At 41.6% G+C, this 23029-nt stretch overlaps 1 protein-coding gene across 4 annotated transcripts in view; it reads right to left on the bottom strand.

The window, feature by feature from the left end:
* FGF13 (fibroblast growth factor 13) overlaps window positions 1–23029 on the bottom strand; it is a 489088-nt gene that overhangs the window by 166664 nt on the left and 299395 nt on the right. For 3 of the 4 annotated variants that reach the window (XM_087859452.1, XM_087859455.1, XM_087859453.1), the window contains exon 3: window positions 21271–21438. The exons of the other annotated variant lie outside the window; for it this stretch is intronic. In XM_087859452.1, coding sequence (XP_087715578.1) covers window positions 21271–21438 — 168 coding nt within the window. The remainder of the gene's footprint in view (window positions 1–21270; window positions 21439–23029) is intronic. 4 annotated transcript variants of the gene reach the window in all.

Below are 23029 nucleotides of genomic sequence, written 5' to 3'. Positions count from 1 at the left end.
TGTGCCATTTCCCACAGGACCTTAATACTATAATTCTTCAGAGTTTCAGGATGATTCACCCGATGCATTAGGTGCTCTTGGGAATGAGTTTACTATTTCCGAAAATCTCTTATCTCTTTGAGGCTAAATGAATGCCATTAGACAACGTACGTCTGTAATGTACTAACAGCACTCAGGTGGTCTAAAAGTTGGCACACACCTTAAATGCCTAATTCATTTCCCTACGAGTCATTTATAGTGTTCCAACAAAATCCATCCAAAATGAAACCAAAGAATGGTGCCTTTTCACAGAATACAAAATCTAAGAACACGGGTCTACAGCACAGATTTCTCAAGCGGTAAAAGGAGAGGTGTATTTCCTGTGAATGGTAATATTTCACAAAATATTCTAGTCATGAAAGCCTCTTCATGGTATGCCAACTATGCAGAAACAAGAAAATCAGATTCAAAGAACGCTGCTAAGGGAAGGAATCAAACCACATAGCCCAAGGCAGCTATTCCTTACTTTATTTAATAAAATGGTTTGATCTTGGAAAGTTGTGTAGAATTCAATGCTTACTTAAATATATTTTGCAAAGGCCCTACAGATCAATCTTGCAGCAAATGCATTAGTAAAATGAATAATTACTCCGATTTACCTCCTCTATAAATTCTAATGCTCAAATAGTAATACTTAAAGTGGGATTTACTTATGACCCAGGAGACCCTAGCTCAATAGCTATATACCAGGAGCAATTTCTATTTCAAGATGGGCATCATGGCTCTAAACTGGTATACTGGTGTATTAACGCACAGTAAACAAAGACAAGCCATAAGCTTGTGCCACGCGGACTCGTAGCATGGGGTGTATATGTGATGTATAGCCTTCTCTATGTGAGATTGTACTTCCTGTTTGATTGGCAACACTTTGAAATTCAGCTGCTATCGAAGGAAGTCTGCCAGCTACCAGAGCGTATTGTGATATGAGAAGAACTTGTGTACACGCTAGAAAGTAGCATTGAATACCAACCACCTGGAAGCTTCCAGGGAACAGACTGACATGTTTATGGTCCTGGTGGCCTGACTGCGTGATTGCAACTTCGTAGCACCTGGCTGTTGAAGGACTGCCTTGAAGCGAAAGACAGTGGAAGAATGGTTAAGGGTTGTTGATATAAAAGTGAAGATAGCAAAGAAAAAATGAAGATAGCAAGAACAAAAGAGTTTTCATTGGATGGAGGTACTTTGTAATTGCAAAACACAATTTCATATGCATAAAATAAGAATGATATAGGACTCTTCAGAGTCTTTAATATTCTAACGTGCAGTGCAAATCCCCAGGGCAGGGATGTGGCAACCTGCTGTTTCTCAGTTTTTACTCTTGGGACCTTTCCTAGCGGAGCATTTCATGTGGGTAACATACTTATTGTTCTAAAGACAAGTTCAATAACAATAAGAATAACTAGCATTTATTAAATGCAAGGTCAGAGTATGCAAAACTCAGGAACGGTCTAGAAGCATAGCACAAGATGGGTCCCATTAGTTTAGGACAGTGGCTACAAACTGATGAGGGCTCTGAAGGTCCATTTATCCATGACAATGGCTTATTGGCTGAAGGATGCCCTGATGCATTAAGAGACCCACAGCTGAACCTTCATTATCTTTAACAATGATAATAATAAAATAGTTCACCTTTACTCATCACTTGTTATGTTTCAGGCACTATGGTCAATCAACTCTTCAAGACAGCCGCATAATGTCAATCCCATTATTGTCTCTATTTTCCCCTCATCTGCCCCAATCGCCCAGCCACTGTCAGAGAGGTCAGAGGGAAGCCAGGTTTGCTCCACAGGAGTTCTGTGCTCCTTCCATTCCCCTACAGCTGTCTCTCATGAACACAGTGGTGAAGACAAATTCTGAAGGACCTGCAGGATGTCATGTACAGTGGTTTATGCTGTAGTTAATTGCACCCAGCAGAAGGCACTAGGAGAAAATGATATAGATGAGTGGATTCTCACAGCAGAGAATTAAAAATACAAAAAATATACAATCAGCAACCCAAATGTTCTTAACCCGAAGTAACCTGCAAGCAAATTCTATGTGGAGTCTAATTGCCTTGATAAAGTAATCAATCTATTGTTCATGCCGCATTTTAAAATTTCCATTAAGGTAAAACAGCACTCAAGAGACAGACATCATTGTACAACCTATTCTGTGAAAGCCTCTTGCTAGTAAGACAAACATGCCCTTAATAGCGTCGTGTAACGCACAGTATTTTCCAATACTGAGAAGTATTCTTTTGAGCGTTGGGAGGTAACAGAGGGTTCTATTTACTTGATATGCCATGCCACCTCATCTCTAAAACAGCAGCACTGCAGTCTTCAATGGAGAAGTGTGTACTGGGCACCTACTATGTGCCAGGAGGAAGACACAGGTCCTGCCCTCTTTGGGAAGACAAAACCCTTTATTCTTAGGCAGGTGGTAATAAGATCTAACATGGAATGGAAATCGATAAGGAGAGACAGATTCCAAGATGGTGTCAGGGTGGGAGGGTTGGGAATAGATCTGGGAAAGCAAAAGCTGAGGCTGGATTTCAGCAAGGCTTTTAAGAATTTTGGACATGACCGACTTCAAACTTACAGGGATGAGTTGTACTGTCCGCAGTAGAAGAAAACTGAAAGACCTTATGTTTAAGAACAAAAAGTCCAGAAATGAAGATACTCAAGTCAGATCTGCTATTTACAGACAAACAGATCTGAATGCGTATGTATGCAGCTACTATCTTTAGAGCTAATAAGAGATTTATCAAAGCGGTGTTTTGTGTGTCTAGGACAGCTATTACTCTAGAGTAAATCATTTTGTATATAGAAAAAACACATTTAAATGCAGTCATGTCTTAATCAACAGTTGAAGTCACCAACCTAGGGGATAGCCCAGATGGAGGAGCTGACATATCAAGAGATCAGTTTAGATCACTTGTTCAAAATTCAAATCAAATTGTACTTTAAACGCCTACTGGTCTCCATAGCTCTGCTTCACCTAAACTCTCTGAGCCTCAGTTGGCTGGGGTATAAAATTGGGATAAAATACCTAGTTAAAGGATTGATACAGAGATCAGAGAAACTTGACATGGTATTTGGCCAGGATGGGCCTTCAAATAAATAGCGGCTATGGTAATCGCCGCTCCTGGGCTAAAGCAAGGTGCTGGGGACAGAGGTAAGGAGAGGTAAGATAGAGAGCCTGCCTTGAGTCATATTCCACAGGGGTATCTCATTTCCAATCCAAGTGGCATATCACTCTGGTTTTCTAACCATTCCTTAAACTTCTCTGTCTCCTAAACCACCAGGATTCCAAACATTTGTAGGAATATCAGAGCAGGCGTGGTGCTCCGGTTCTATGGATGACTGGTTTTCATCTAAAAGAAAACTGGGTCATTTCGAAAACTCTAAAATTTGTTAGATGAATGAATGTTCCACCATTGCACCTAACGCCCACCCAGAATTAGTTTACACGCTGGGAGGATACGAGTTGATCCACAGCTTCCCGCAGAAATCGGCAAATAAAGGAGTAGATGGATGGTAAAATGTGATGTGTTAAGTCCCCCTACCTCCACGTACTTCTACTTCTGCACAGGGGACACTGTAATGAAACAATGGGTTTCAAAATGAAACAGGGAAAGAGAAATGAAAGAATACCTGGCTACTTTGAGAACAGAGCGTCTCCCGCACCTCCCGCATATTCTCACCATGTGTCTGGAAGAGAAGGAAGGCGATGTGAGAAGCATAAAAGCCAGGACAGCCCCAAGAGGAGGGATGGTAAGTTGAGGAGTGATATGAAGTTTGGTGACTGTGATTCTGAGCTAGGAAACAGAGGTGTGAGTCCAGTGGCTGGTGTGCTGTGCTGGTCTACCAACGAATCAACGAACCAACGAACCAACGAACCAACGAACCAACCATATTCTCTTGCCCCCAGCTTCTGACTGTCTGTGGTGAAGGGATCCTCTTTGCTCCAAAGCACTTCTCCACAAAAGGGCATAAACTGGAGGTTCTTCACATCAGGGCCGTGACCACATCAGGTCCCTTGAAGTCCACTTTAGAGGAACTAAAGGGAGGAGTGAAAGGGTCACCAAAGGTAAAGCATGCTTACCTCCTAGTCCTCCTCAAGGTGGGTCCTGAAAGCCTCCCTTGTGGAGAAAGCAGAGTACAGCTTAGGCAAGACACTCGGGTTTGAACCTCAATTCCCCCATTTTCTAATGGTGTAATATTGGGCAAGTTAGTTCGCTTATGTGACCATATGAATTAATTTTTGAAATGGAGACAGTCAGCACTCAGAAAATGTTACTCTTCCCCACCCCACCCCAGCCCATGCCTAGACTTTACTCTTCTTAAAGTTAGCCCAGAATCAAGATCACCAGTTTCAGCAAGAATCTGGAAAAGAAGCCCACGGCTATCACTATACGGACCATGGAGCACTCTAGCTTTTGATCAGTGAAGAGCACACGTGAAGGTAGCAAACACTTGAAACTTATGAAGTTATACTTCGACAGTATCTATTAGTTCAACTTCCATTCTGACTATGCATAAATCTGTTACGAAACCTAGTAACATATTCTTATTTTATATATCTGAAATATTTAAAACAAGAAGAGAAATCAGTACATATTCAATCTATTTTTGTTTTTCATTTTACAGAAAAAGATATGGAAATCCAAGGAAGGAATGGATCTTGTCCAAAGTTACATAACCCATCAGGGGTACTTTACTATGATAAGGAATAAAAGCAAAGCTAAAAAACAGGAACCAGATAAACCACAAATACTTTTGGGGAAAAAAAATTAAATTAGCTGAGAGGTAAATTTAATTCTGTTCTTTGTCCTTTAGAATATTAATTTTTCTGAACGTTGACATGTTTAATTTCTGTATATCCCCTAAAATATTATGCAAAGCTTCACAAAATTCCTTTCTTCCTGAGCTCATGTTTGTTGCTGTATGGAAACCAAGAGGATAAAGGGAAAAGTTGATAGTACATTTTTAGGGTTGTACTAAACCTTCAGGGACCCTGAGGGAAGCAACTAGCCCAGTGCAGCCAAAGTTAGTTGAGTCATAATGGTTAGATTTAATGTTCAAAACGTTTGAATTTTCAACTAGATATGAAAACGTGTAAAAGAAAATACTTAGGGATATTTTCATCTCTGCTCATCACCAGCTCTGCTGAAGAGAGTGGGCTGAACAGAAGCTTTCTAAAAGGACCACAACCAAAAAACTTCCTGAAGTAGGTTGTAGTTGAGCCTGGACCCTTTACACAACCTGATTTACATTACTTTTTCTATATGATTCTAAGTAGAGCTCTGTCATACTGCTCCAGATCTCCTAGAGGAGACACAAGGAAAACCTAAGTAGGTACTCATTAAATGACCGCAGAATGATTAATTTAACCAGAGGTCTAAGTTTTCTTATACCAAATAACGGCATTGAATTTTATTGGAAAGCCTTATAAATACTTTAGATAACTTGAAAAGCTTTTGGAGAGGTGAGGGAAAGATTGGGAGGGGTTAGGCAGAATTTAGATTAAGTTCTCCAAGGAAGGAGAACATTGGTGGCAATTAAACAAAAGCATTTGGACTGGCTCTTAAAGAAAAGAGTAATTTGTAGACCATAGCTTTCTTATTTACATAGCTGGCATATAGCCAAGTGGTTCTCCATGGGGGGATTTCTCTCCTCATGGAATAGTTGGCAATGCTGACAGTTTTCGTCACAACTCTGGGGATGCTACTAGCATCGAGTGTGTGGAGTCCACGACAGCCCCTGGAGACAAAGAATTATCTGGCTCCAAAGGTCAAGAGCGCCAAGGTTGAGAATCTATTCTAGCTCAACACAGGGCCTGGGATGACATGACCGAATAAAAAAATAGTTATGTCAACTACTTCTTATAGCAGGAAAGAAGCATTAATAAATATGCCCACTGAGTTTAAGTTCTCACTTGGTTTCCCATGTTAATCTGGGATCATTTTTAATCCAGTGTTATTCGTTGCCAAGTATTGGATGTGTTGGCTCATTTGTTTAGATCTTCCATATAGAAAAAAATTAGGCACCAGTGCACAAGGATGATAAATACTACTGCTTGGAAGACTCTAGATGTGCAGGTCTAGTTCTGATTTTCCCAGTGTTCACTCCTCTACAGCCAGCAGGAATGCTACTAAACAGGAGAGAAGACAAAGTTCACATTATGTGTTAAACTGAAACTTTTCCCCCCTCTGTACACAGATATAGCCCCTTCCTCTTCAAAACCCTTTCTCGGGGCCAGCAGACAGGTACGAAAAGGATGAGAGGTACCAAATGGTTTGGCGAGCCATAGGAATATACAGTCTCCTTGGTTAGCCTCCTTGTTCCACAACTGAGACCCCACCTACATTTTACAGTACAGATTGCTGTCTCAGCCAGATTAAACTGAGACACAGTCAGGAAGGAAAGTAGCATTGGATAGGCTAAGGACAAAATTGAATGTTGTTAGGGGTAGGTGCGGGAATGCAGTATTTTCTACAATGACATTTTCCTGTCTTGGTAAAAAGGGTACTGAACAAAAAGGGTCTAGCAACTGGAGCCTCTGATCTTAGTTTAGAAATGGGTAGTAGCCTAATAAAGTCTTAATTAAGGGGTGATCCAAGTACAAGGCTTCCTTCAAAATGAATTCTGTTTCCCAAAACCCTCTGGACCAGCTTGCACTACAAAAAGTTAATTATTTTTTTAATTTCTCATCCTGAAAATACAAAGCTTCTCTTGACTCTTTAGAGGCCACTAAGGAAGACTTATTTGACCTCGGACAAGGGGACACCCTATATAGAAAACTGCCATCCAATTTTGCATCGGAAATCAACACTTCCTGTGGATCCAAACTCGCAAATCCTAGGTAAGAACTCAGCTCAGTTATATAGACTGGATATCATACTGTCAACTCAATAGTTCTTTACCACAAAACTGTGTATTTGTTCTTTCTAAACACTAGCTCTTTGATTCAGCAAGAAACCTTCACCGCTAGACAAGGAATCAATTTCCATAGTCTAGCAAAAGAGCACGTTTGTAAAGTTGGCAGAAAACTTGTTTTATTGGAAACTCACGTAATGTCATCCTTGATTGCAGCATATTAATACAACTCCAAAGTATACCTGTTTTTAAACACTGAACTCAAGAGGCAATTTACTTTTAATTTGGATTCCCAGTGGTCCAATATTTTTAGGCTATTCAAAAATATTGAGCAAACTTAACTACGTTAACAAGGACAAACAACAAAAGAATAAATCAGTCTTGGCAGAGACTGAAAACTTTAGATGCATTATGGAGAAGAAAAATCAATGACATCTTTACAAAGACCTACTGCTGAAGGAATAACAGGTACTATGTGATTCCTCATCACTCCATCCTATCAGAACTCATTCTTTTTTTTTTTTTAAAGATTTTATTTATTTATTTGACAGAGAGAGAGACAGCCAGCGAGAGAGGGAACACAAGCAGGGGGAGTGGGAGAGGAAGAAGCAGGATCATAGCGGAGGAGCCTGATGTGGGGCTCAATCCCAGAACGCCGGGATCATGCCCTGAGCCAAAGGCAGATGCTTAACCACTGCGCTACCCAGGCGCCCCTATCAGAACTCATTCTAACCAAGTGCGCGTCAGTGATTTATGCCGGTTATTTACTAGCATGAGAGAAGTGGAGAGATCCCTGTTCTATATTGAAATGAATTGGGCCACAATGTCTAGATGCTAAAAGGGATGTTCAAAAGGCTTGGGGTGCCGGGGTGGCTCAGTTGGTTAAGCGTCCAACTCTTGATTTTGGCGCAGGTCATGATCTCAGGGTAAGACCGAGCCCTGTGTCCATCCTGGGACAGTCAGAACCACGCTGACGCACCAGCTGACTGCAAATGTATGAGTGAACTCAAGTCTAGAGCAGCAGAACCCATACGTGGCCGTTAGCAGACCTAGACAACCTATAGACTATGAGAAAGAAGAAACTGTTTCTGTATTAAGCCACTATGTTTTAGGGTGACTTAAAATGCAAAGAGCTAACTGATAGACTAGTTCAAAGTCTGCTTTCCCTTCTAGTCCTTCCTCGAGGGCAGAGAGAGTGCCCCTATTCAATGCTGTGCCTAATACCCAGCAAAATTCCTGGCTTGTATAAGACAGTAAGTTTCTTTTGGCAAATATATCAGTTCTGCTAATGGTGACTGGAAGCGCTGTCAGTCATTTGCTGCCTAGAATTAGGGCAAATGGCTGGTCGAAGTCAGAATACCAAAATTGGTTATTTGAAGAAGTACCTAATGGTAAATGTTATTGAGTATTTATTGTTGACAGACACTGCTATGCCTGTGGCATCTATTTAATAAAGCTCTATTCTGTAGGGATGAAATAAAGGATGTATGTTAAATGGAGTCCTAAATTAGGAAGGGAGACAGACCTCTTTTAAAACACCAGTAACGTAAGAACTAGGAAGATCGGTAGGAGAAGAAAGGGAAGAAGAAAGAGGGGGTAAACAGAAGGGGGAATGAACCATGAGAGACTATGGACTCTGGGAAACAAACTGAGGGCTTCGGGGGGGTGGGGAAATGGGATAGGCCGGTGATGGGTAGTAAGGAGGGCACGTATTGCATGGTGCACTGGGTGTTATATGCAACTAATGAATCATCGAACTTTATATCAGAAACCAGGGATGTACTGTATGGTGACTAACATAACATAATAAAAAATTATTATAAAAAATGACAAAACACTGGAACCAGTAGACACCATCCATCGAAAGGAAGTCAGTTAAATAAATGAGGATATAACCACCAAAAAAAAACAAAAAACAAAAACCACCAGTAACTGCTCCCAAAGAAAAAGCTACACTAGAAATAAAAGGTTCCCAAACTATCCTGATTTGCTTTGGGGACTTTTTTTCCCTCCCTCAGTAAATATTCTGGATATATTTAGCCAATTATCCACTAAGTGAACAGCTAACCATGCATGCCAATTAGAAATTTACTGAATCAGTTCATGAACCTTCTAACATGATCTAAAATGCTATCTTCTCAGAGAAAAATCAAATGATTATAGAGGAAAAGTGGCAGAAGAAGGAACAAAAGAGAAAAGCTATTGGCTGGCAGTGTCTATTACCCCTACTTTTTGAAATGCCCTTTGTTCCTTCCTTGTTGCATAAAAAGAAGATTTTGTTCACCGCCTGAGGCAGCCTGCTAGACAAATGGCCTCGCTGTATGAATGGCCTGCTTGAGCCCACATTATCCCACAGAGGTCTGCAGTTAGGCTGCGCATTGCTGGGCTGGCTGTCTCCTAGAAAGGGCTCCAGAAGAGGGACCATGTGAGCTCTACTACTTGTCTGTCTGTGTTTTTCTCAATAAGCTATTTTAACTCAAGATGTGCATATGTGCGTGTGCTCACTACCTTCTTCAAATGGCAACTAGCAACCACGAGAGGCACATTTCACTTGTCCCAGTGTGTTGTGTTTCCGGAAGGGGCAAAGTTCAACAGTGCCACCGTAAGGACAACGGCAGGTTTCTGATAGAGGTGAACTGAGACAGCTCTGGCTCCACTGAGATCCTCAGCCAAGGCTCCGGCCCTGATCCAGGGGAAGCCCCCTGTGCGCGCAGCAGGAGAGACGGACAGAAGGAGCAAATAACCCCATGACAGACATGTCTGTCCCTATAATCTCCCTATATCTGCAGACAGACTACCCTTAAAAGGGGGCCACCTCTGGTGCGCACGACTGCTCTACTCCAAGGTCGTCACGAAAATCCGGTGTCAGGATGGAACCTCTGAGTTCCCACTGGGAGTGCTCAAAGATGGATGAACTCCAAAGAGGCTTTATCTGTGTGTACCCCACCTCTCCCAGAACAGTACATCACCCCTTCTCTGTTCTTGGGGAGGCGGCTCATGGCAGAACTAGTTAAGGCCACTTCCAGGGCTAGTGGCTCCATGAGAAAAACTATGGCTCCGAAGCGTTATCTCATTTAAGGAAGTACTACAGGACAAATGACCTACAGTTAGTAGATGTTGGTGGAAGAGCAAAGGACAAGAACGTGTGACGAGTCCAATGGTACCGTTACAGATCTGTACGGTGACAGATGGCAGTTACACTTGTGGTGAGCACGACACAATGTAGAGAGTTGTCAAACCACTATGTTGTACACTTGAACCTAATGTAACACTGTGTGTCGATTATACTTCAAAAAAACTAATTAAGTAAAGAAGTCACGGGGATGAAAAGCACAGCATAGGAAACACAGTCAATAGTGCTGTCATAACACACAGGGACGGATGGTGACTACCCTTATTGTAGTAAGCACTGAGTAATGTACAGAACTGTGCATTCCCCATGCGGTACACCTGAAAGTAATATAACACTGCCTGTCACCTATACTTCAATTAAAAAAATAAGTTCCAGAAGGAAACAATAGAGTGCATGAAAGATTATCCAAATTCCAAGAAATAAAGGCAGTGAAATTTTAAAAAAATTATAAGCAAGAAACATGTGACAGATCTCAAAGATGCTTTGTTTAACCCCTGGCCTACTGCTCAGACCAGCATTCAGGGCAGGATGTGGAGAAACACACGAGACGTCTCTCAAGGGATGCACTGGGTAAGTGCACTCTGCCGAGAGGTTAAGACAGTCCTATAGTTTTCTTCCACACAGCACGTGTCACCAGCAGTGGATAGGATGGTGCGGAGCTCTTTTCTCATGCCTCACACCTGAAAGGGGGAGTCAGGGGTCAGGGTATAAGACAAGCTAGGGCAGCACAATGGAGAAGAGACCAACCAGGCTTGGGAGCAACACAGACTTGGCTTCAAATCCCAATTAAGACACTTATTAGTTGTATGACTTTGAGCAAGTGACTGCGTATCTCTGCGCTCCAGTGTTCCCCATCGCGTCCTTCAAGATTGATGACACCCACCTTGTGGGTTGGGAAGATTAACGGTAATAAAGCTCAAGTGCCTGGCACGTGAAAGATGCTAAAAATTGATAGCTAAGCAACTAACCAAAGCACAGTAGAGAATGTCCTGCACAGAATCTATCACACAAATTCCTGAGACCTCCTTCTTCATGCTTCTGGAGGGAAATGGACCATTTCACGCAATCTCACTCCTTGTGAAAGTCACACAGAACAATATCTTGACAGTGACCCGACCTAGTTTGGCAGGACTTTTTCTTCATGTGCCTTAAGTCAGTTCTCACTTTGTGATGCAGGTTTTATCATCCAGGGACTTAGGTCAACAGATACTTTGTGAGACGGGGTTTTGAGGTAGGAGGTCAGTTGGCCTGAGGGGATTAAGATCTGGCCTGCAGCGAAATCAACGTATACCAGCACAGTGAATGTATCCGAATTTTGATATGGCAGAGTGAAAAGCATTTTGACGAAGTCAAATTTGACTGAGAATCTGCCCTGTAAACAAGTTAAAGTTAAATCGGGCTGTTTCTCTTTTCTCTGAAGAACAAGGCACCTTTTAACTCTATTGTTTCTCCGACAACAGGCACGAGGTCCCTCCTGCTTACTGTATCCGGCGATCTGTCTCAGTAAGCCGATACTGGAGTAACTGGAGAACAAAATGGAAGGTATTTCTAGTTCAGCCTTGTTACGGGAAACAGTTTCCTGTAACTGAGAGACCATGGTCTTAGGAGTGAGACAGGCTGCATTTGAGTATTGGCTCTACCACTGCCCACTCGGGTGACAATGGACAAATTTATTTCACCTCTCTGACTCTTGGTTTCCTCAACCATAATATGGACAGAAAAAAAATACCTACTTGACTCTAAGGACTGTTGTAAGAATTAAGACAGTATTAGGTAAAATGCTTGGCACGTAGTAAATTCGGAGTAATTCTCAATTATTGTTTTAATTGTCATTTACCTTCAGCTAGAGAGTAGGGCTCCAAAAAATGATGAAAGAAAATTCACTGCTAATATCCAGACTTACTCTAAGTAACACCTAATCTTAGGGAACTGAGAAAATGCTCAGAGCAAGTCTTAATAACATTCCTGTCAATGGTGGCAATTTTATTGAGTTAAGAAAAAAATCAAGCAATTCAATCAGCTGTTTACTACTTAGAAATGACCTTTCCTCATTTCTACCATTACAGGTAAAAGAGCATCTCCCAGCTTAAAGAAAGGAGATTAGGCAAGTAACCTGCCGATGTTGTTGTTGTTGTTTTTTAATCTAAGGACAGTTTTATTGCATTCAAACTGAATTTAGCTCTTCACTAATCACTCTACTCTTTTTTGTGTGTCCTAGGTGAAATCATCACCTTGAAGGTAAGGGCCATTTCACCTACTTCTTTCGAGTGCCGCCATACACCCAACTCTAGGCTCACAGAATTAACAAATACCTCCAGAGTCCCTTCCACTTATGACAACTCCTTTCCACAGCGTAGCTTGAGAATGGAGTGTGGACAGCATTGCCTGTCCTTTAAACCTAACATAGCTCTTCTGCCCTGAAATCACCATTACAATAAACTCGTGTAAGGCAAGAGGGTGAGCACCGAGCATACGGCATACGGAGCAGCCATAGAGGGAAAAGGATATGGGCTTTAGACGCCAGAAAAACCAGTTTCAAATCAAGTCCTGTCATTTATTAGGGAAGTGACTATACGGAGAAGCAGCTAAGGGGAACTGGGCTCTTTCCCCTCCTCTGTGGGGATCTGGTCTTCCAGCCAACGTACACTTGTTGCTTCCAAAGCTGGATGGGCTTGAAGGATGACCTGAAGCTGTTCCAAGAATATATATCTTAAAATAGCTGAGGCTAGTAAGTAGAAATATGCCAGCACATGGGTGCAAGCGGACATGTGATTGTGATGTGTTGGAGAGAGTGTGGATATCAGCTGTGAAGCAAGACAAGGGTAAGTGTTGATAAAATGCAGGATGTTATACTTCTTGTTCCGCACTTTCCCATGGGCATTATTCAAGCTGCGTATTCTGAAGCACACTAAGAAAGGCCACAGAGTATAACAAATGAACACAATCAGTGGAGAATACAGCGCTAGGGAGGATTCGGAAACACGGATAGCAATCAAAGTCTCCTGATCATGTCAAAGTCAGTTTCACGTACATGCTGCTGTCATGATTTTATGCTGCAGAAGCTGGTGATGTCTACTTGGTAAGAGGACAATGTCTCAACGACGACAGCCTCTGGTGCAACTCAGGGACAGACACTCAGGTCATGAGCAGTTTGAGCCAACTTTTGTGATCTCACCAAGAGCAGGAACAATCAAGCAAAGAAGTAATTGTACTTTTCTGGCATATTCATACATTCTTCTTCTCCCTCTCTTCTTCAGCTACACTCATACGTGGTCCTGAGAAACTCTCCCACCCACATTTGCAAGCTGAACCATAGTTTGAGAAGACACGTGTAGCAACAATTGCTTGCAAAAAAGGATGTTGGTCACAAGGTGGCAGATTACCACGCTCCTATGGAGAAGCCTGATTATTTTTCTAAAAGCACAGAGCGGCAAGGAGGCAAGGGAACTTCAGAAACGGGTGTGTGCCAATAGTGAAGCAGCAGAAAGAGAAATCAAGGACTCGATCCCATATACAATTGCACCAAAAACCATCAGATACCTAGGAATAAACCCAACCAAAGAGGTAAAAGATTTGTACTCTGAAAACTAGAAAATACTGATGAAAGCAACTGAAGAAGACACAAAGAAATGGAAAAGACATTCCATGCTCATGGGGAAAAACAAATATTGTTAAAATGCCTTTACTACCCAAAGCAATCTACGCTTTTAATGCAATCCCTATCAAAATACCACCAGCATTTTTCACAGCGCTAAAACAAGCAATCCTAAAATTTGTATGGAAACACAAAAGAGCCTGAATAACCAAAGCAATCTTGAAAAAGAAAAGCAAAGCTGGAGGCATCAGAATTCCAGACTTCAAGTTATTACAAAGCTGTAGTGACCAAGACTGTATGGTTCTGGCACAAAAACAGACACACAGATCAATGGAACAGAATAGAGACTCCAGAAATGGACCCTCAGCTCTATGGTCAACTAAACTTTGACAAAGCAGGAAAGAAGATCCAATGAAAAAAGACAGTCCCTTCAACAAATGGTGTTGGAAACACTGGACAACTACATGAAGAAGAATGAAACAGGACTACTTTCTTATACCATACACAAAAATAAACTCAAAATGGATGAAAGATCTCAATGTGAGACTGGAAACCACCAAAATCCTAGAGGAGAACACAGGCACCTCTTTGACCTCGGCCACGGCAACTTCTTACTAGATATGTCTTCCGAGGCAAAGGAGACAAAAGCAAAAATAAACTATTGGGAACTCATCAAAATAAAAGGCTTCTCACGGCAAAGGAAACAATCAACAGAAAGGAGCGTGTGTGAGCGCGCAAGCATGTGCGCGCACGCGTGCATGTTGAGAATGACGGCTACCTTACATGGCCACAAGTTCTAAAGGTCATATAAGTGCTGCCTGTCCAGCAGTGCCCTCTCATCACAGGGCACCTCCTAAAGAGGCCCATGCAATCAGCATGATAAGAATTCTGAATTGACAGTTGACATCACACACCAGACCTTATGCCAAGGTGATTTTTTCCTAAGGCAGCGATCCCAACCCTGTTAGCACATTAGAATCACCTGGGGAGCTTTTTAAACACTACCTCTGCCACGAGAGATTTTGCAGGGTTTTTGTTTGGACAAGTTATTGGTTAGCTGGTTGGTTTTGGTCTGATGTGGGGCTCCGGCATCAATATTATTCCACAGGTCCTCAGGTGATTCCAGTGTGCAGCCAGGGCTGAGAATCATCTAAGTAATCTAAAGCAGTGTCGCTCAAAGTACGGTCCACAGACTTAGTGCTGACCTGTGAATGCTGTCACTAAGCACACTTGTTTATTTCATCCTGCTGACGTCAGTGTTCACCGCAAGACAGCAATACTTTCTTGGGGAAGCAAGCAGTGCATTGATTTACATTCTTGCACAAGCTCCTTATCTTATCACTGACTTGTAACAAGTCATTTCAGACCCAGCACTGATCCGTGGAACCACACTTTGAGGAGCACTTCCCTAAAGACAGTGGGGGGGGGGGGGCAGAGAGATAAGGAACAACATCCATTTCCAAAGTGGATGACATTGTCAAAGCCCAGCTGTGATGTGGGATACACTGATGCTCCATGGGGCCAGCGTGGCGTTTCCCAAAGTGTATTTGTGGGACACTGATAGGTGTTATGAACAAAGAGCATTTGGTAGCTGGAAAATATATACCACTGAATTGCCCGAAGTCAGATTCCTGATCCGTAAGGCTCCCCAAAACTTTTAATCTACTCTTATGAACTGAGACTCTCTAAGAGTGGTGTGGAGTTTGGGAAACATGCACTTGACCATACAGTCTATCTTTTCACATAGATATGTGATCAATGTTTCATGAAACATACTGTGGAAAATATCAACCTGCTAATTATTTAAGAACATGCAAAAGAGAGTATAGTTAGTCCCCACATTCTCTTCAACCAGGCAAGCAACTTATCCTTTAAAACCAAAGACAGAGAGAAAAGTGGATCAGAGGCAACAGCAGATTCCTGTGTATCTCCTGAATGCAGGGAGACGTCCATACATTAGGGTTGGGCTTGGTTTGGGGAAATAGCTGGAAGTCATTCAGGCTATGCCTTTTTGGACAAGGAACATAGCCTACCTGGGTCCTATCATGCTGGGTCAGAATGGCATCTTTTCTTAAGTGGTTTATCAACTGGCTGTGAAGAGAAACAAACAAACAAGGGGACTTGCTGAGATATCAGAGCCTCAGAAGCCAAATACTATCATAGTAACTACTATTACTCAGAAGTAATAGCTTTGAAGGGGGCAGTACCCATATGGATGGATGAGGTTTTCAAGAATCGGCACTTAGATTTTCACTTTTTTTTCTTTAATCAAAATCACCACCATACACTGTCATTCATCCAATAGACCTTTCAGAGCATTTTCCCAGAGGAGTGTTATTTTAAACACAAAAAAACTTGAAATGGGTCATCAGCGTTGGCTTCATACACGAGAAATATCTGCCTTCGATATTAACCAAGGGAAACCTCAGGAAAATGTCACCGCCAGCTCGATGGAAACACCTAGGCTCAAGTAAGAAAGGAGACCCGTTGCTTTAAAAAGTGGATCGTATTTTCTAGGAACGAGTGGTTGTTCGTTTCTACTGTAAAGGCCAGCCTGGAGACCGAGTTGAGATGCATATAACTAAAAAGAGAATAATAAATGCCCATCCTGGCCGCCAATTGAATTACTGGCTGTTAAGTATACTTCCTTGATCAAATTATGAGTTTTCCAGAGAGTAGAAACTATCCCCCAAGTAGGATTTAATTTCGTTTGCTGCCATAGGTGGGAAATAGGACACAAGAGAGAATGTGCCACTACTAGTCTCCTAACGTTTTAGGACATAAGTCGTCTATTAAGAAATAGCCGACATGCAACAGAGAGGAACACATTTGAATACTTTCTGGGGAGAGGACAGTGTTTACTTGTTACTAATCACCAAGGCCTTCAGATTTCTGGCTTTAATTTGTTTTCAATTTGGACCAGTTTTAAAATCTTTCTTGTGACTCTGCAATGAAGCTGCCATTTGCTTCAATGAGCAAAGAAAACTCTCTGGTGTCGTTTTGCCATCCTTCAGGTAACACATCAAAGGCAAGGGGACCCTAAGTCATAGTTACTTTGAAATTAAAAGATTAAGAATAAAGTCTTTTATCTCTTCAGAGCCACCCAAACATATGGCTCCATGTTTTCCTAATAAAATAGGAATGAATAACCCTTCAGTTCTCATCCTCAAGGGGGCAGACATGGAACCCAGTCACGTGCTTTCTGAAAGTCAAGACATCTTCAAGGTGTCAAGCATCAGAGGTTGCTTCATTTTTATCAAACTATTAATTCAAATGGGTACTAGACCCATTTTTCTCAAAAGGCTCGTTATTATTCAAATGACGAAGACACACAACAGGAGACAACAAATTTAAAGAAGAAGTAGGGATGAAAATAAGGACATTTCCCTTCGCATGTTCCTCAATATTCTTCTACTTTCTTCCTCTCCTACCATTTGGGCGACTGGTGATATTCACAGGGATGTATTCTCTTTCGGGTGTAAAGAAAGCAAGGCAACATCAGAGTAACAGTCGTTGGCACTAGTTACAAATATGCCCCCTTAACATCTGCCACATAATTTTGCTTTCTTTCAGTTGGTCAACGCTGCCATACCTCACCACCACTCTGGAGCCCAGATTCTCTTCTCCTCCAACCAAAGTCACTATGGTTGGACGCCTCTCTGAATTAAAAGGTTACAGATGTCCTAAGGGAGATGGAATATATATATATATATATATATATATATATATATATATATATATATATATATATATATTTAAATCACATGAAAACAGGGCTGCAAGAAAAAGGCCAAATGCTTGATCAAAAGACGGTGAGTGACAAACCCCCAAGCTCTGTCATATTCTCCCGTATGATGTTATCTCCTTCAAATTTACTACTGTAATCAGGATTTTTAATCCTAGAAGCAAATGCTGGAAATCCACGATTTCTTTTTCTCCGTAGATCTTCAACAGTATCGACTTCCAAGCACGTATATCTTGGTGTAATGCTTCCGAACAATCTTCGAACATCAGTAAAAGCCCGATGACTGGCTCTCAGATGTTACTCGAATCCAGCGATTTCATTTTGGCACACATGACAATGAAAGAAAAGAATCAAGCTACAAGGATTGTATTTTCTCTTTTCAAAAGGCTCCTGGAACAGTAAGAAGGAAGGTTCTGGTAACAGCCTCCACTCTCCATGTGGCTTTCTTATAACAAAGAGCGTTGCTGGTACTGGGCCACATTAGACTCTCAGATACTTGTATGTGCGTCTTCAGCCAAATTCCAGCACTCTCATAAGATTACATCATAAGTGGTTTTTATGGAAATTATCATATCACTGAAAATCACAAGCATTTGGAACAGATTAAAGAACTTATTTTGGAATTGGCTGCTCAGAAATAGAAACCTGCTTTTGGCGAAGTGTAATGTGGCTTTAGAGTATCCTGAAAAGCCAGTAGGATAGTTCCATCCTTCAATGTATTGTTTCACACGGCTTCTGAGGGCCCTGGACATGATACAAAAATACCTTTTGAAAGACAGGAGACTGTGAACTGTAAAGAAATGATCTGTAGCGAATCTCAGGCAGTCATGAGCTATGGGGATAATCTGGCCCGCACAAAGACATCACCGATAAAATGAAACACCAAGACTTTGTCTCTAATAATAAAAAAACAGTTGGTCGATTTTTATCAATTCAGTAAGAAGAAAATTAATTGCCACTTTATCATAATACCCATAAAAGCTCTTTGACCTAATTTCAACATTTCTAAAACTTACCCAATTCAAACTTTTATTTTCCTCCCAAATTTCAATGCAGTTTTCGTTTTTCACTTGAGGTTACGTAAGAACCACCTCATTAGAAGAGGTCATCCTGTCCATTGCCTTCACATGAAGTGGAACTGGTAGGCATCCACGGCCAAGGTCAGTTAAGGTCTCGTACTTTGGCCCAGAAACCACAAGAGGAAATCTCTTCAAAAATGCTTCACATGAGAATAAAATGTTTCCAAGTGTGGATATAGTTTAGAATTAAGATTCTATTTGTAATCAAGAGGCCTTTTATTTCTACTAATTAGCAATAACACGTTACAGCAATTGTAAGAGAAAATGAAAGACTGTACTTTGCAGCATTTAAAAACCGGGTCGCCAGAATGACCACTGAACCCTTCCAAACCCGCGGTTACTTCACTGCCTGGAAGTGACGAGCTTTGGTATCATACGTGAAGTAAGCATGTTAATTTCTCGGCACAGTTTCCTTATTTATCCTAGATCTCTTCCACAGCACCACTGCTTTTGCCCTGTCTAGGGTCTTCTGGACCCTGCTAATTTGTACAGAGATCAAGTGTTTTCATTTCAAGGTCTGGTTTTGCCATTAACTTCTGGGGTCTTGTATGAAGGGGGGACAGTAAAATTGTAAGCAGTATTATTCAAATGGCATTCCAGAAAGCCTGTAATGAGTCTAATACTATTTACGAATAATCCATAGGAGCAAGGAGGGAAATATTAGCTTCACTATTCCAGAGGACCTGGAAGGAGAGCGAGATAAGGAAAATCTTCAATCTGAAAGAAGACAATGCCCATCATCAAAGCGTCCAAGGGAAAGGATGACAGTCACATTAAGCATGATGGCAGCCACTCAACATGTGGATGAAATGACAGATTAAAAACTATCCAAACTTTGTATAAGGAGTTTTACCGCTACCCATCCTCTAAAGAATTCTTCATATCTGAAAACATTTCTAACAGTATACACAGTATGCTCCAGGTGATATTTTGAAAATCCACAGATCCTGGTAAAATTGTACGTAATAAGAAAAGGGATGGGGGCTTAAATTTAGGTTATTCAGCTGTATTTTTCTTAAATCTGAGTACTGTTAAAATAATTTGAAGTAACTTTCTAGACTGATTGCTCGACTGAATTTAACCAGGTGTTTCTTAAATTGCTTCTTTCTCTTCCTGTAACCAAATTTGGTTTTCTACGCTTATGTGCAAGTAGAAAAACAGTACAGTATCTGTATCACATACATTTAATTATGTTATATATGTTTAATATATATGACTATATAATAAATGGTATATAGCTATCACACAGATACTGGTTTTATGTGTGTTTGTGTGTGTGTGTGTATTTGCAAGTATAAGTAATTTTAGAGAAAAGAAAGGAGAAAATATTGGAATGCATTATAAATAGTTAAATAATTGTCGCTGGTTGAAAGTTTTAGGTCAAGTTGGTATCCTCTCTACCAAACCACCAAAAGATCCATTTCACTCACTGTAAAGGGTCACCATCTCCATCTCCAGATGAGTTAAGTGTTGACATCAGAACTCATCCCCAAATTAGACAGCTTGGATACCAAAGCGTGGGTAGAAACAAATGCAAATATTCTATTCTATTGCTGAAATATACATGAACATAGAAAAATGTACGCTTCTCCTTTTCTGCCAATGAACATTTAAAATTCTATTTGGAAGTGAGGAGAAGGGGGGCTTAGAGATGTAAAAAACTGATTCCACAACCATGGACCAGAGTCAATTTGGAGTTGTTTTCTTACGCACCAAACTTTACACAGAACACGGTGGCAGTTCTTTCTAGGTCAGAAAGACAGTTGTAAGGCAGACACCCATCATGTTGCAAAAGGGCGACTCGAAATAGGAACAAAGTCGCTTTTAGAAATCACCCCAGAGCCATTTATGCACAAGTCTACACCAACTGCCCAAGGACAGGGGCATTTTGTCACTTCCAGTGTCATTCACTGGGAAACCGCATAACCAGTACTTGATGCGGAGGGAACCCAGGCTGCTCTACGGTAAGTACTTAGCATACACAGTAGGCTTCTCAAATGTCTCTTTGGAAGTTGAAACGTACACAAATGGCAAAGAGCTGACCACATCTTGTGATGTGAAAATGTCCCTGTTTGATATATGCAAAAAAGTGGGGATAACGTTCGAAGACTCTAGACAGACGAGGTACTTTAGAGAGAGATTTGTAGCGGGGATTTTAGAGATAGATTTGTAGCATGGATGGCAATGAACACGCTATTGACCTCAGTTTAAGTACCGGCAAGTGGAATTTTTCAAACCTGTACTTGAGCTGCAAAGAAAAACAAACGACTCATGGTTTCCTTGAGGCATGCATTTGACTATGGCAAAGTGCAACTGGGCGTGCATTACACGGGGCGTCAGGGCCTGCTTCAGCCGACTAAGGAGGTCATGAGCATTCTTCAAGCACAATGCAGAAGCTTTATGGAGCGGAGGAGAGTCAGAGAATTTGGAACCATCTTCTCATTCTGTCACTTTAGAAGTGTCATTCCTCAGCCGACTGCTGTTTCAGGAATGCAAGGTGATGGGAACAGACTTGGCCAGATGTCGGCTACAGGAGCAAGCAACTTGAGCAGCCAAAATGGGGCAATGTAAGGACAGCAGCTGAACCAGGTTCAGCTGCGAGAAGCAGGAGGCGGCTGCGCGCCGTGCCGGGGATGACTGTATTATACAGTGTTCCATCTGAGCCTGCATAACACATTCACCGGCGAGCCAGGGGCCTCCTAACTCCGTCCCGGGCCGAACAACACACAGCACACCAGACGGGCAATGCACAGTCAAAAAGAAAGAGAAAGAAAGAAGAACGAGAGAAAACAAGCAAAAACACGCGTCCGTTGTGCACAAACCTTCGGGCTCTGTGTTTTCTTTGTGGTGTACTTGCTTCAGCGGGCAGCAGAAGATTTCGTGACACTTAGCACGAAAGGGGGACTCTTTTTTCTTTAATTCCGCAGATTGGATGGAATCTTGCCGTAACATAATGTATTCCTGTGTGCCAGGGGGGGCGTCATCCAGAACTGTGGTCACCACATAACAAAATGAACTCAAGTTAGAGCTTCAGGAAAGCAGCGAGCGTCTCAAATCACATCTACTCCCAGGGAAGACTAAAGAAACAACATTCCTAAGAAAAGTTGCAAAGAAAAACATTTACTAGCTTGCTGATGTTATTTTTAGGGGCTGATGTTAAAATAATAAAGCCCTGGGAATAGCTTACTCAACTCCATATACCTCTGTTGTTAGCATAACGAAAATTTAAGGGCGTGAAACTGTGCTACAAGTACAATGAAACATTTTAATACCAATAACCATACTGTATCTAAATGAACACCGAGTAGCGCTCACACGTTTCAATTTCAGATACAATGGAGATATTTGCAGGTTGAACCAGCTGAGGTCCACCACTTAGCGATGTATTTAGTTGAGGTTTCTTTCCATGGTCTGCTCCCGGGAGAACCTGACTTTAGTGACTTTAGCCCATCACATACCCAGTCAGACAGAAGATTCAAGGGTGCTGCTCTTTAGTCTTTGATTTTCAAAGAGAACTGGGGCTGTTGCAGATATTCTTCAGATATTCAGGACCCCTTAATGAGGACAAGAAAGTCTACTTGCGAGCCTCCCAATCAACACCGGACCTGGATCAAAGACCTACCTTGTTGAACAGTGGGAGAGCAGGACCTGGTTCACCAAATTTGGCCTTAGATAGATACCAAGCCCCTCTCAGCTCACCTTTTCTTTCCAGACCCTTTCTGCATTTCCTAAGCAAGATTGTGAACACCTAGCATTTTCTCCCTGAAAAAACATGGGGTCTGATTTTAAAGGGTCCCCAATGCAACATTCTTCAGCCTGAAAACCACCCACCAAGCCGGGCGGGGTGGGGGCGGCGTGCAAATTCGATCTGCACTGGCAGAAACAGGGAACTGACCCCAGAATGGATTTTTTTTTTCCTCTTTCACACCCTTCCCAATGAGGCCATTCCATTTTGCCAGGAGTGAGTCAGTGCCTCTAAAGCTGTGATTAATGGCATGCTGACTCATCCTACTCCCCCAAACGCATACACTTAGCATGCATCTAGAAGGAGCGATACCACCAGCAACCTTCTTATCGGGAGAATAACGCTATGATGTTTGCAAAATATAAACAGCTTCTGGTTGAAATTTGGCGGGACCTGGAGCTTCTGTGTTTGGCAAAACATTCCCAGCTCATTGGCTGGGATGTTAATGACCTTTAAGAACTTTCTTTCATGTTGGGGTAAAAAAAAATGATAGAAAAACCAACAAAACTTTTAAATTAGCATTATGAGTTTAGAACAAGTTTTTGATAGATGGCTTGTATGTGGAATTGTTGTCTTCCTTTATAAGTCATTAAATTATGCAAGAAGGTGATGAATATTTTAGTCAGCTCTCTATTTTCGACTAGCATTCGGCAGCAGTAATCAAAAATATTATATAGGCACACCATCACAGTTTTTCCTGGCAGAGAGTCCCCTTCATCTACAAGGAATGTGACTATAACTCCATAGAATCTCATTGTGAAATGCACATCGTTGCTAGCAACAGCTGCTATTCAAAACATTTGCAACCATTTCCTGCTATGAGCAGAGAGTTAGGA

Source organism: Ursus americanus, chromosome X (genome assembly GCF_024610735.1).
Source record: "Ursus americanus isolate L20-20 chromosome X, mUrsAme1.1.p, whole genome shotgun sequence".
Taxonomy (NCBI): domain Eukaryota; kingdom Metazoa; phylum Chordata; class Mammalia; order Carnivora; family Ursidae; genus Ursus; species Ursus americanus.
Note: the sequence above shows the minus strand (reverse complement) of the source record. Positions and strands in the feature narration are given on the sequence as shown.